At 32.3% G+C, this 16183-nt stretch overlaps 1 protein-coding gene across 5 annotated transcripts in view; it reads left to right on the top strand.

The window, feature by feature from the left end:
* The window catches only part of LOC138187573 (adenomatous polyposis coli protein), a 95207-nt gene that overhangs the window by 67468 nt on the left and 11556 nt on the right, over positions 1-16183 (top strand). For 4 of the 5 annotated variants that reach the window (XM_069128497.1, XM_069128496.1, XM_069128493.1 and 1 more), the window contains 2 exons: positions 13167-13586; positions 15462-15656. In XM_069128497.1, the coding sequence (XP_068984598.1) occupies positions 13167-13586; positions 15462-15656 (615 nt within the window). The remainder of the gene's footprint in view (positions 1-13166; positions 13587-15461; positions 15657-16183) is intronic. The other variant, XM_069128494.1, reaches the window with a different exon arrangement.

Here is a 16183-nt window from a genome sequence, read left to right as displayed (position 1 = left end):
AAGTCTCAGCACTATGTAATTAAAGTTCTTAATAGAATAAATCTTTCCCGCTCTAAGATAAACGATATGAATGTATTTCGAAAATTACACTGATGATAACAAACGACTTGATGATGTTTAAAGGAGTAAATGAAACGAAAATGCAAAATTGAGGCTAACGTCTGAACGTACTTGCTGTGAATCACGAGCCAATTAAGAATGATTCACCATCGTCGGTGGAACGTCAATTTCTTACTTAATATGCGCAAGTTACGAGGTGAATAATAACTCACAGTTTGAGTTAGCGGAGTTACATTGAATGAAAATTTTCTCCTATACGAAAAATTGTCGCCTGCAGAATGGAATTTTGTATCGTGCACAATTTTAGAAAGCTTCCTACACGAGGAGACTAATATACGTTCGTTACGTTTATTTGCTATCGTTCGCAGTAAACGAGTTTATAACTCGATGAAAGTCAGTGGTTTAGTACATATTAAAGTTTTTCCGTTTCACGATAAAATAGTGCGTGAAACAAATAAATGATTTTAATGAACAGCGAGACGTTTATTAATTTAGTAAATATATAATTGGTCGATCGAATTATAATTAATCGAGCCAAAAAAGGATCGATTAATTCTTCCTACGCTTCCTTCTATATCTATTTTTATTCTTTGACCTTTATGTTTATTTTCTCTTTTTAATTTTCTTCTTAATCTATTTTAAATTTGTTAGAATGTAAAATTACTGAAATTCTCTCTCTATATATCTATCCATCTATTTATCTATCTAGATAATTATTCGTAAAACTGTATATGTGTAATAATGGCTATAAGTAAACTCATAACATGATAAGTAACGTGAAGATGATAAATCATAACGTAATATGATGTGATGCAATACAATAGTACATTGGTAAATATGAGTAAATAGAGAATTGAACAACTGATTTCAACAATTGATATTATTTTAATACATATATTTTAATCTTTAAATTAATATCATATGATATTGAATATAGGATATTAAATTAGCACTTTAATTCAAGCATACTGTAATAAGGATCGCGAGGCGTAATCAAATATCTTTTTGAAGAAAGCAGGAAAAAAAATAAAGTTCACAATTTATTATATTACCATTTATAATTTCTTGACGTATAAGTAATCTAATACTGCATTAAATTATTCCACTTTCTCAACTATTCTGTCTATGGCTAACTCTAGATACTCGATTTAAATGGCCATGTTTTATGTAAAAATCAGTTGATAAAAATCGTTACACTGCTCGACTCTCCGCGTTCACATCAGAAATTTTAACAGTCTGTGAAAATCAGGAAAACCAGAATCGTAGCCATAAACCATAAGAGAAACCCCCGACTATAAAATTATTTTCACCAACCGACTCTCTCATCTACGTTTCTTACGTAGATATTATTTGAATCACCTAACGCAAAATTCTACCATGAACCGTAACTTACCAATGGTTTCGAAGCAATTTACATAATCTCATCTAATCAGTTTCTTATGGACTTTTCTATTAACGACCAGCTGTACTTTAACAATCTTTAGTGCCATCTTCAAACACATCTACAATTAACTCATTATAATTTAACGTGATTCTAAGATCGTGCTTGAAACAACGTTACGCGTGGTTGCTCGTGTTACCAGCGTACTCATTGTTCTTGAACTTCTCGAATGTTGGAGAAAACTAAGTGAAAGTGGCAAAATTCATCCGCAATACTTATTCTCTGCCGATCTGCTCTCATTGTTATTTCTTTTAAAGATCTGTCAGATTTATAACATTTTTTCTATTTTCAACACCTTGTAGAATGGCTATTTTTCAATTATTGCTATGATTTTTAGTTGCTTGTTTTTGTAATTATTCAACTGAAGCGAGCTGTGGGTGAACATTCCATATCCATTTTAAGAACATCTTAAAATAAATATTTTTGAATCATAATCAGTATTACTTTTTAATTACGTTCATCTTTAATTACGTTTAATACGTATGATCTTTAACGATTTTTTCTCATTATCATTCAATTTATTTCTTGAATTTGCATGGCGTTTAGTTTTCTCTCTCACTTTTTTTTCTCCTTAATTTTAATTCTATTATTAATATTAATAATTAATTAATAATTAAAAATAATTAATATTAATATTTGCTCAACTCCTTTTCTATGAGTTTGATAGAATTCGTATGCTGTTTTCTCAATATTTTATTGTTATTGAACATTTGACGTACTATGTACAATGTATGTATTTCAAATTCGTTTCCATTTTGATGCATTTGATGCAAATCCATCAATCTCATAGTATTAACATATTTAGCACATGACAAAATCTATTGCCCGATTAAGTATGTGTCTTCTATCTATCACGACTTACTATGATTCAAATTTTGTGAGGTATTTAACGGAACAATTTTAATCTTCTTTTACTAATATCTAGGAAATACAAATTTCCTCGGTTTCGCACGATGCCTTAGATAATACCATATTCAGAAAGTTGTGAAATAGATTTTTACAAACTTTTTAATTTCCTGAAATATTTCGATATTTAGAACATTGCAAAATCTCTGTTTCTCGAGTAAGTACTTATTTTTCTATTTATTAACTTCGCGGATAATTATTTACATCAAGGCATACCTCATCGATTTTGATGACTTTGAGATATGTTATCAAGATCATTACGTGCAACTTTTCCCTATACATGTTACCGCTGCTTAGCCTTAATTTCCGACATACTCAACAAATACTTCAATTAAGTTTAATTTTTATTACACTTCATTCTAGCATATAAGTGGCCCCATTTTTGTATAACCTCAACGTAAACCTGACTCTAATATAAAAAATTAATCATCCTTAGTATAAATGGGAAGGATAATGGGTTGTAGGTTGGATTAGAATAATATACGGTCGCTATGAGGCTACTCTAGCATAACTTAATTTTTATTTCACTTAATTTTGTAAATGTATCGTGAATCCGATTACTACCATTTACTTTTACGTATATATACTATCAAGCATACTTCTGTGTGTAACTCACGAATTAAGACCGTGTGTGATTATCACCTGATTGCGTGTTGGAACATACATATATACATCTTTTGATCACTTGAAGATCAAAATGAAGCGTAACATTCTGTATATCAATGATCGAAAATTATTTTATGTCAGCATTGCTGGTCGCCTAATGACGACCGGGTACTAATTTAGCTCAACCCATAACCCATTACTTTTTCTTTTTTATTTATAGAATATTAAAAATGGCTATCTCTCTCATCAATAAGTTAGTTTAGGTCGGACTATATGTAAATATAAAAATGCAGTCGACTTCAGAATAAACTATAATCGTACCTAACCTAAATTCTATTGAAGATTTTTACGAATATCAATGAATAATGCGGTAACATGTATAGAAAAAAGTGTTCAGAATGATGATCCGAACGTATTTCAAGATTACGAAAATCAATGAGGCGTGCCCTAAAATAAATAATTATTACTCTGCGTAGGCAACCTCAAAAGGGCTCAAATGAAATTTCACTCGTGATTTTATTCAAAGCGAATTTTTATTCTTCCCGAAAAACCATTGAAACGATTATATAATATACGAAAAACTTAAATTAGTATTCCAGAATGTTGTCAGATATTTTAAGAACTTAGAATAGTAAGAAAAAGATAGGCATGAGTATCGACGACATAGTCTGTCCGTAAAAGAAACGGAGATAGCCTTGTCTGCAAAAGACTAATATTTGTGGAATGCAAATTCCTTTGATTTTGTACAATATCGCAGATACCTTATTTAAAATATTCTGGTATACGCATAAGCAAATTCTTACAACCTGATAAGAGATACTGTGATTCTAAGTTCGTGGTACAAGCGAAGTCTGAGAAATTCTATGGTTCAGAATAAGAAGAAGATCAAGAATAAAAAATTGAGTTTGAAAACTTGTATGTGTGTTTGACTCATACCTGATTGAAAAAGAACGGATAATTGGCAGAAAGTTAATCTACATATATTCGAAAATGCATAATAAAACTTCTTCAAGTGAAGCCTTGTTTTTGAGAAAATTGAATTTGAAAACGTCGAATATGTGTGTGCCAGGTTAGTTCATAAAGAATAACAATTTTTCCTAAAGGAAGCTTTAAATATAAAAATTTTATTCTATACACTATCATCAACTGTGTTATCGATTTATTTTTGCACGTAGGATAACCTTCATATTATATAGGATAGTAGAGATTACGGTATGATATATCTATTAAAAAGGCTCGTGTACACGTATGCTTCAATATCCGTATCTCAATCTATATATGTTCAGTACATGGCTATCCGTGCATTACTTCATGCGTATCTAAATGTACGTGTATTAATAAAACCATATTTTGATTCGCGTGATTTTTCCCCACATTATTTCAGTAAATATATCGAAATATTCTTTTATTAATTTCGCAATCTCCTAGATTTCTCGGATACCTATATATTTAGAGTCACGAAAAATTAAAAATACGGATATGTTCATATACATGTATTTAAAATTTTTAATGTAAAATTTAAATACACGTGTATACATGTATTAAATATATATATATAAACATACGTGAAATAGGGATCTCTACTTTCCAACAATTATGTAATTGGAAATTAGGTAAATTCACATATACCTGACGCGTTTTCAAACTCGACTTGTTCGAAGATGAAGCCACCAATGATATTGGCCCACCAATAGAATATTCCTAACTCCAGTTGTGCCAGCTATGAAGGCTCACCTATTTCCATATTTAGAACACTGAAAAATCTGTATCGTGCCGTTAATTTAGTGTTTGATTTTTCTGCATAGTATTTCAATTCCTCTGGTTCTGCAGAATATCGCGAATACCATTTTTAGAACATCGTGCAATCCGCAAATTCCTGCACTCTCATAGAATATCTCGATACCCAGATCATCGCAACAACTCTGGTTCCTTCTCTATCAAGTATTTAACTTTTTTGCCGTCATTAAAATCGACGCGACATAAATTTCTCCGGATCCGTAAGATGTTCCGGATGGCATTTTCAGGGCCTGGCAAGTTGCGATAGCGATGACCTTTCGTTGGCCCGGAACGTGGCGGGTTAATTGCTTGTTGCACGCAGTGGTACGTTTCGTGACGGTGTCTAATGGAACGGCGCAGCGCGGCGTTTAAATCTCGATCACGTCGTAATGGCGAGCTCGGGAAGCTCGAGAAGAACGTCCATGAACCTGGAGAGAAAGTACAACCAATCGAAATTGCCGGGTCTTTCAGCGCGAATTCGAGCAATATCGCTTTCCCCGGCTATGTTTGTTTGCTTTGCTTTAAAGAGAGTGAAACTGTGAGGAAACGAACGCGGCTGTCAGGCCTAAATTGAGTGGGATAAAAATGAGTGAACCCTGTGGAATACACGAAAGCAATAATTCCCGACCGGATGATGCTAAGCCAGACAATATCGTACGGCTGCTCTCAGTTTTTGGATCGGTTTCAAACGTTTTGTGTCGGAATGAACTGTTTGGTTAGTGAAAACTTCCACATCTTTCATGTAGTTCGTTGTTCTTCTTCCTTGTCCCTTTTTTTTTTTTGATAGAGAGAGAAAGAGGTAGGAAACAATCAGCATATTTATGATATTGTGATTCGTAAAAAAATAAAAATGTAGCCAGTCACGAAGATCTATAAATATATGGGATATTCTAAAATTGTGATACGCTGGTCGGGTGCTAATTTTACATGCAAAAACAAATCGAAAAAAATAGAAAAATATTTTTTCGCTTAAGACTTCGTTTGGAGTTGGTTCGCTTAAGATCCGTTTTATCACTTTCTTTCATTCTATACTTAATTTGAATTGTTTCAAAAATATTATACATAAGATTGGTACTGTTTAAAAATCATTTTCGTAACTTAACGAGTGCTCGAAACGTCGACCATGATGTTGTATGTACAATTTTGTTCTTTGAAGTAAATTATTATGCACTTTTTGTAATGAATTATGCATATTTTTTAAATCTCCAAACGCCAAAATAATGTTTGTTTTTAATCCTTCAAAGCTGTTATTATGCTTGGAGACATTAAAAAAGTAAATAAAAGTAATAGTGCAGATTGACGTCATGGAAATAAAAGTGCTAGGAAAAAAGTAATAGAAAGAAAATCGTGACATTATCCATGTTTAATAATAGTAAAGCTAATGTACGCTTATCTGGCAGATTTTCAAACCTATCTTTTTCGACAACGAATCCTTAAATTGAAAAATATACACCTTGTATGTTCAGTTATCGAAGATTGTGTATCTAACTTATCAAAGGAATTATAGACGCGCTTTGCGTAGGTCATTTACAAGGTCTTAATATAATACTAAACCATCTTTATGATTTCATACAGATGTAACAGGTGTATATAACTTTTGTAACATTGTATTTTATATTTTAGTACTTCTTCTTTAATTTAAGATCATAGTGAATAAATCGTGTTACATTTTAATAATACATATGTGTCTTAATGTGCCAAAAAAGCTCGTTTTCTGACATTTTTGCTACAATATTTTATATTTAAAAAGTGTATGCAGACTTTTGTGATAGACTATATTTATGTATAAGGTGTTTCACATAAATGAAACAACTCATACGCCTTTCCTGATTGACATTAGGATAAGTATTAAAGGAAAATGATGAATACTGCTTACACTTGCAGTATTTATTTTTTATGTATATCTAAATGTATATTTGTTAGTAAAACACCTTATTTAGTACAGAGTTGTATTAAAAATATGTGGCAAATTAATCAAATTTCTGAAAATTTCGACCATATTACCTACACTACTCGTCGAAAAGATAACCCAGGTGTGCTAACTTTAATTTCTAAATGACGCGTGTAAAGTTTTTCGTCTGTAACGTACAATATCAAAACATTATGAGCTCAGAATATGCGGCTCGTTGGAAATAATGAAAAATATTATGAGGTTTAGTGTGTAACAAAAAAAATTGTTTTATTTTAAGAACGAAATGATAAGACATGTACAATAAAAAAATAATAATCAACATAAATTGTAACTAACAATAATTACTTATCAAACATATATACTTATTTAATAATGGGTACATCCCCCTTTATTTTCTGTTACTTCTATTATACTTTTTGGTATCAATTTATATAGTTTCTGGATATAATTTTGACTTAATGTAATCTATTCGCGTACAATTGCATTTTTTAATTCTTGTACGTGTTGATACTGTTTTCCATTCGCGTATACGCCGTGAACAAGTTCTGCCCAGCAATTTTCAATAATATTAAGGTCCGGAGAGCGTGCAGGCCACGGCAAAATAGATATATTATTTTCATTAAAATATGATTGTACCAATCTTGATATGTGTACAGATGCATTATCTTGTTGAAAAATGTAATCAGGTCCAGAAGTGCGTTCTGCATCATTATTTATTTGTTCTTTGATTAAATTTATGTATCGGACACTATTCATTCTTCCATCGATGAACTTGATACTTGTTTTGCCGAAATAACCGATGCCGGCCCAAACCATCACGCTGCCTCCTCCCACTTGTCGTCGAATTGCTGGCATTGTCTCTTTTCTTATATCATGAAAATAATACTGGAACCCATCGAGACCATCCAAGTTGAATCTTTTTCGTCTGAAAATAGTACCCTTCTCCATTTCTTTTCCCAATGCATTCTTTCTTTTGCAAAGCATAAACGTTCTACTTTGTGTTTTGTTGTTAACGAAGGTTTCTTTTTCAATTTTAACCTCTTGATATTTTTGTAGGATAGTAGAACTCGACGAACACTTGAAACACTAGCACTAATACTACATTTTTCCATTATTTGCTTCGTTGTTAACTGCGAGTTGGAAGCTGCACGCAAAATTGCTCGCTTATCACGATCGGATAACGCTGACGGCCGACCAGTAATTTTCTTTTTGTCATAATCTTCAACATCTTTTAAGAAATTGTGTATTACTCTACGACTTCTTCTTATTACTTTCGATATTTTTGCTACTGAAAACCGTTGCTGTTTTAGTTTAGGAAATTTATATAATATTGTACTGTAATCTTTACTCGTTGATAGATCATGAACTACTGAGCAATTTCTAAACATATTAACAGTGTGTGTTATCATTTCGACCTCAGTATGGAACAATTTTTCTTTGTTGTATACAAACATCTTCGACATTGTGACTTATTTCCAGCAAGCCGCATATTCTGAGCTCATAATGTTTTGATATTATACGTTACAGACGAAAAACTTCACACGCGTCATTGAGAAATTAAAGATAGCACACCTGGGTTATCTTTTTGACGAGGAGTGTATATACATATATTCTGAGATATAATAACGATTAATTTTATGCATGTAAGAGGATACATGTATGTATTATACACATTTCAAATCACTATTTATTTATTTATTTAAAACGCCAGTTGCGCATGTGCGTCGTAACACTTGTAAGAAAAATCATTCATCTTTTCAATCTCTAATATCTTTATCTAATTCTGATCAGAAAATGCAGTTCCGGTAGCATGAATTATACTGTATAAATAATACTTCCATATTCTTTTATTAGAACTTATATGATTAAATATTTCGTGGAGATCTAAATTTTAATATTAAAAGATGTTTTTAAAATTTACATATAATTAAAAGACAAATAATAAAAGCTTAATATGTATCTTAATATCTTTAAAGATATGTCTGCAAGAAAAATAAATTGCAAATTTATTTGCAAAGATAATTGAATTATAAAATTGAAAAAATATGATATATTTATTTATTATTGCTTAGTCCGTGCCTTTCGGCTTTGGACGAACTTTCGGTTTTACATCTCTTACACCTATTTCGCTTCTTATATATCTACCTCCCCTCTTATCCACTCTATTATATTGCACTCCCCTAATTAATCTATCTCTAAAAACTAAAAACTAATGACTAAAAAACTATTGCAACTTTGGATTTTTGCCTCCTTGCTATGCTTCCTTCCTGTCGTTCCTCCTCGTCTCTTGTATTGCCCTTCTCTTCTCTATTATTGCTTTTAGTCCTGTTAGACCTTCTCCGGTCTCATTTAGTGTTTTTTCTATGTCCTTTGGTCCTCCCGTTATTTCACATTCTTCTGTTACATACCTCAGGTCTTCTTCTTTCCTTTTACATAGTCTGTATCTTTTTTCTCCCTGTTCTTTCCAATATTCTCTTGCTTTGGTCTTGTTTCCACATCTGAATCTTGCTAACATTCTTCTGTCCTTCCACTTCATCCTCCCTTCTAAGTATTTTGGTAATTCTTCTTTGTAATTTTTCTGTAATGTATGTTATATTTGGATTCCCTTATCCTTTTCCCCCTCTCTTCTACTTCTCTCTTTTTATTCTTTCTTCTACAATTTGGTCTGCTGTCACCCTTTCTTGCTCTTCTCTTGCTTCTATCTGTGTCCCTCCATTTCTTGGCCATTTCCCCAGTTTCTCTCTTTCCTTTATACACTCCTTTACTAGTTCCTTTTTTTATTCTAAGGCTTTCTCTTCATACCTTGCTGCTCTTTTTAATGCTTTTTCTTTGATTTCTATTAGCTTGCATTTTTCTATTAATATATAATTTGGTGTTGTCATATCTAAACCTAAGATCTATTTCACATATCTTCTTTGTATTCTATCCAGTCTTTCTTCCATGTTCCAGCCCCATACATCTGCTCCAAACAGCGGCACGCTCAAAATATGATATATTAATAATTAATATAGATTAAAAAGTATCGTAATGTGAAATATGTTCTTAGGAACAAAGAAAAACTTAAATTTTTGATTTAAGCGATGTAAAAGAGTAAAATATAAAATACTTCTTTAATCATTTTTATTAAATTCTATGAATAGTAATCGGTTCAGTTGCTAATCTAACCGATGCATCTTACTTTTTTTTAATTAACTCCATATGTTCTATCCTTGCATATACGCATATGTGTATCAATTAATGAAGTAATAGCTCTATGTTTAAAACAAGACATTGTAATGTTATATGCAATTTGTATTTGTTAATTCACAGTCTTGTTTCGTATTAAAGTCAAAATTAGAATTGAACTTTAATACAGTTAACGCCTGCCTTTGAAGGCATCTCACTGAATTTGGTTTATAATGTGATTCGATATCACAAAGTAAGGGGTTAAAATACCCAATTAGTGTCCTTTTGAAAGCTGATCTTCAAATAAGGAACGTTTTTATAACTTATACTAGAACATTTTTAATAATATTTCAACTACATTAAATATTACCAATAATTAAAATAAGTAACTTTTTTAATAATTTATATTGAAACAGTGTTATACTTTTGGTATTATATCCCAAAGATATAAATATTAATACTACTGCAATAAAATATTTAATTAGAATGACACTGATTTTCATGGAAAGAATACTGAATGATTAAAAGGTGATTCATTATATGTTAACGTTTGATATCTGAGATATTCATTCAAAGAATTCTTATAGTCTACACATATGAATGTATTTTTAGCACAGGCAATTGTGAGTGACACTGCGTTTGCTCGTTACTTTTGTCCGCACGAGGATGTTACATGATAAGAACGCACTGCCTACGCTTCGTTATATAACAACTTATGTCCTGAAACGTATACTAATTGTCATTATACATTATACATGTAGTATACATATATGTATAATTCACTTTCTTACAATTTCACTTGAAATTTTTTAAATCATATATTATATGATAAATTGATATAATAAAATCTCATATCCTCTTTTCTTTGTCTTTTATGTTGTCTTGACACTTTCATTTTCTCTCACGTTTTACGTTTCGTATATAACGGTTTCGGTACCATAAAATCTTCGCAATTTATCAAACTTCATTTATCGTAGTTACTACAATGTAGTACACAAAGTGTACACCTATCATACGCACTTACAAATTGCTTTGCATTCTCATGTTTTTAATCTTACATATCGCAATCTTATTGTTAGTATTATCTTAGTATGATATCTAATTATAATTATTACAAAATCTGTTCGATCGTTCCGCGGGGAGACACGTTCAACGTTGTATAACGAGAGTCGTAAATTCTCGTCACGATACGATGTTCGACGCCGCGAATCAACCGATCTCCTATTTCAGTTAAGATAATAGGGGTGGTTGAATGATTATAACACTGAGTTTAATATACTCTTTATTTCCAACAACGTTTAAGAATGCGATTGATGCGTATACAAGTGTTTTCAGCGAAGCGTTAAGAGCAAGTTGAAATGTATTCTGTTCGAAGGGATGATAGCAAGTAAAGTGTTCGTAGCAATTAAGGGCCTTGGCAGAAAGGTAAAAAGTTGAATTTTATAACTATTCCTCAGGATTATTACAGGTCCGAGTTAATATACTTTTACAGATGGCCACCAGGCCATCTTAACCGGAGGATAGATTATGGTTTATGGTAGGTCCCGGGACAACAAAACCAAACCCATTAAGTAAAATACTATTTAAATTGTTTGCTCTGACTTAACTTTTGACAAAAAGCAAAAAATTCAGAGCCAAAAATTCAAACTTATTTTACAATTAAAAAAAATTAAATGGGAATCTAAGACAGCTACAAGTATATAGTAGAATAAACTTATATTTATAAAACCTATAATATATAATTTTATTAAAATAGTTTGATATATTAGGCTTATTACATACCTACTTATTAAATATCGAACCAAAATATTATGCTAACTCGTACCGCCTTGTACCAATCGAAGAAACGACTGCATTCCTAAGTCATACAGTCAATCAAATTTCAATCATTAATGGTTAAATGGTAAATTATTAGGCATAAGATATTTAATAGAAGGAAAAAAATCTTTGACAGTATCGTCATTGCCACGAAAGAAATGAGTGAAAATAAGGTTGAGAACATCTCCATAAAAATTCCAAACGTTTGCATTACATCTTGTTACTCAATTCTCCGCAATCTAACTTTTAAATCGAATGTTTTACCCAACATTACGCTTATTCTTGGCTGACTTACAATTAACGCGTATCTGAAAAATCCTTTAGAATTACAAATATCAATATCTACATCTTATTACCACGTACATAATGAATATTTGCAGATATTCGTACGTTATAATCGTACATTTTGTTACGTTTGTTTTTTTCGTTTCCTCGATAACGATTTTTGTTATATTTCTACCTAGTAGAAAATTTCATCCGTTTTAGATTTTGAAACCTATATAGGTTTGTACTGTACTGTACAGAGCTGGAAAGATGATTAGCGGAACAACAAGAACGCGTTGCTATATAGCTTACGTATATGTGACACTTCCGGCCAGTATGTGAGCTTATCCTTATGATTATGTTGTATCTGTCAGAAACAAACGATTAGACATAAGTATGCAAGTATGTGAGCTTATCCTTATGATTATGTTGTATCTGTCAGAAACAAACGATTAGATCTGCATACTTATGTCTAATCATTTTCTCATTTCTGTTTTGCATATGGTTATAATCTTTACTTCAATTTTCGTATATTTTGTAATTTTAAATCAAAAATATATGTTTCTTCCGAAATTATAAATCACAAAGCCGGTAAATGTTATAAAGTAAATAATAAGGAGGGACGATGCAAACATATTTTGTACATCTATTGAACGAACAATGATAATTATTTAGCATATGAATTTGCCGTAATAAAAGAATTTTTTATTTTTAAAAGTTAAAAATTAGGATTTTAAATGAAGATTGAAATAACAAAGATGTCCAAAAAATCATTGCAAACAAACGAGAATCACTTGAATAAGTAATTAAAATTGAATTCTTTAAGTAAATGTCTATTATCGCACAATCTGCACTCGAGATTCATGCAAATTATGTACCTACCTAAACCAAAATACTAGGAAAGATCATTCTAAAACAAATATCCATTCAAAATCTCTCGAGCAACCCTAGACTTCAGCTTTCTCTCCCATTTATTTCCTATTATCATACAGTCTCTATACGAAATCTCTATACAAATTCTTTAAGTACACTAAGACGCTTAAAGAGATGATCGTAAAAAGGTATTCATGGAAAATCTCAATACCAACTTTGTCTGCGATTTATTTCACATTGTTATTTTTTACAAAATAAACAACGAATTTTTGAAAAGAACGCATTTTCAACAACATTCAACATCTTGTTGAACAATCAACATTTTGTTGATTATTATTATTGCAGGAAGACGCGGAGGATTGTCAAAAAAGAGCAGAAAGATTGTTGTCGGAGGAGTGTCGCGTGTTTCGCGGGGCGATAGGCGTCGACGTGGAAGGTGTCGGCTCGTGGAAGGCTCAGAGGCGCCCTCACGACATCGAGATATCTACGCCCCTGATCGGCGTCGCGGCGCACGAGCTGGAGTCGTCCGTGGCCGGCGCAGCGTTCAACCCTGTCGCCGCAGCGGCGACGACATCCGCGAGATGCTCGCTGATGAAAAACGCGTTGAAAACGCCGTCATCCTCCTCCACTTCTCTGCCCGTCAATGCCCACATCAGGCCAAGGTTGTACCTAGGCTCCGTGATCGCTGAGACCAACAAGGAGGATGCCATGGAGCCAGAAGTAAAGGAGGAGGACGAACGAAGGTCGTCCACGCCGAGCCCCGAGGTAATTCCTTTATCTTTTTACTGTCCTTCCATTCTTACTCTCCTTCTATCTATATCTTCTTGCTTATCTCGTGCATACTCTTTTCTTTCTTTTGTTTTCTGCTCCAGCCTCGTTGATGCATGCTACGACGTGTGACTGATAGGTTCGCATAGAACGATCACGGAGAGATGACACTGAAATTGATCGAACTAGACTGTGTATATTTTTTCCTTTGTCGAGTGACCGTTGTGTGGCTTTGTTTTTCCGAATCGAAGAGAAGCCTGTAATGCGCAGATAGAACAGGTGAATTCGAATACTCCGAGGGAATGCGATTGTCCATTGTAGTGGATTGGTTTCTTTGTTTGTTATTGGAAGAACTTTATAAGCGATTGCAAAATCTCCGGCAATATTTTATCGTTTCTTCTTTTGCACGATTCGACGTGCCAAATAAATCGATGTTTATCGATGTTAATTTGGATCTTCTTCATATTTGCTCGAATCTTACATGGTGTTTTGTAGCTTCTGTATACTGGTATATAAACTGTCAGTGATGAAAGTGAAATTACCATTCTCCATTACATTTCGTTATCTCCTATGGTGACAAAATGTCATCGTGTTGTCCGACATTATGTAAACCTCTATCGTCAGATGACAACAGTAATTGTATCGAAGATAGTTAATGCAGTTCCTAAAAGCACAAGCGCAGCGTCTAGTACCGTGCCATAACGAGTGTGTAAATCAATTAATACCTATGGGGATGCTCAAGAGTGTGTAAACGAAAATGCGTGACGTACAAGGTTCTCCATTAAGCGAGCAACAAAAGTTGTATGTTTATTAAAACGTCAGTTGGTTGTATGTTAATTAAAATTTCTACACACATTACCTACTCTCTATAGCTAATTAATCGTTCAACAAACTATTGCACTCTTATATAACTAGTTCCGAAATATCTGAAAAACAAAGATTACGTTAAATCTTACGTTATCTACAATACATCGACGATGTTTTCTGCTGTTCAAACAAATTTAATATTATTTTGTCTTAGTCGAGTAATTAAAAAGAGATGGTTGGAAACCACTGGTATTGCCTCGTGCTTGTAGAGTACGAGTTCTTCCTACATGCACTTCCACCAACGTAGCTCCGTATTGATTTTACGGAGAGCTCATTCTGTCTTTCTCTACCCTTGGTTATACACGTTTACTCATATATCTATATCCTTTCTCGCTTGCGCTTCTATCTCTGCACTTTTTTCTTTCGCCCCCCTACCCCTCCCTCTTTAACTCTCCCTGTCACCCTAAACATTTCTGCAAGAATTTATTTCGTACGTTTTCTGTAGCCTGTGAACGTAAGACGCTTAGAGTACGAACGTTGATTATTTCACGGTGGGCAAGTAGACTCGAGTTAACTTCATGGCTTCGGTTCTGTTTTTAGCGGGAAATTTGAATTGTTTCTAGAGTGTAATGGTTTTATTTTATTTCCTTTTTTTTTTTAGGACGAGCATGATCATATTTAACATACATATGATCAATGTTTTAAAAGATTTTTTAAAGGTGTTCATGTCGTAGATTTAAAATTACAAAAAAATAATTTAATTTGGAATTATAATTATGTTTGATTAAGATTATACGTGGTAGAAAAGAATTTCCTATAGAAGATGAAATATTTTCTAAAAAAATAGATGTGAGTTTATAAAAATTGGTAAATTCCTATTATTATTATTTCAGTTGATTCGTGCTGAGGATAAATAAAATCTTGTCTGTTTTCATATTTTTTATCGAGTGTTAATAGTAAATTATCAACTTGTTATACTTAAAGAACTTTTATATTTTCACGAATACAATTTTTTGTCGTCATACAATGAATTCATCGTTAATTAGATTGTTTAACTATGTTTAGCAGATTTATACAAGAAGAAATAAACGTTACAATGAAGGTGGAAGTAGCGAGGAAGACAGCAAACCAGATATATCCCTACAGGGCCACAGATTACCATCTTCTTATCGGGGAACGTGGCCCATCAGAAGAGACATATGGGCCAATCAACAAATGGGTTTTTCCACTCAACAAAGCACATCAATCACTGTACACAACGTAAGTCACTGTTTTCCTGAACCGTACATCGCACAATCGAATTTAGGGAAAAATAATAGTATTTTATTACTTTAATAGTTTTACAAATCGATTTCAAAATTATGCGTTATATAATCGCATTTTACGAAAAATAGTGGCCATTTCTTATCTTGATAGTCAAATAATCTCAAAATTATATTACATTACAGGGAAAATCTGTTTTGTTATTTTACTGATTTTATTAAACATCTCCAAAATTATGTGCCATGTAATTTTTTGAAGAATCGTGGAAGAATAATATCATTATTCACTTTGGAGATGTGACGAGTCCAGGAGTTACATTCAAAAATATATTTTGTTAATTGACTCAAAAACTATCTTTTTCTGCAATTACTCACGCTATTGTGCAATAAGTTTCTCAGCAGTATCTTTATTTGGCTATTACTCTTCCTTCGTACTGTTAATATTTTGAAGAATCCTAAAGAATACAATTATATTAAAAAAAGGAAAATACATCTAAAGTGTAAGGATATAAATATGGAACATAC

This window comes from Bombus flavifrons, chromosome 15, assembly GCF_040668555.2.
Source record: "Bombus flavifrons isolate JBK064 chromosome 15, iyBomFlav1_principal, whole genome shotgun sequence".
Lineage (NCBI taxonomy): Eukaryota > Metazoa > Arthropoda > Insecta > Hymenoptera > Apidae > Bombus > Bombus flavifrons.
This window is presented reverse-complemented; position numbering and strand designations above follow the sequence as displayed.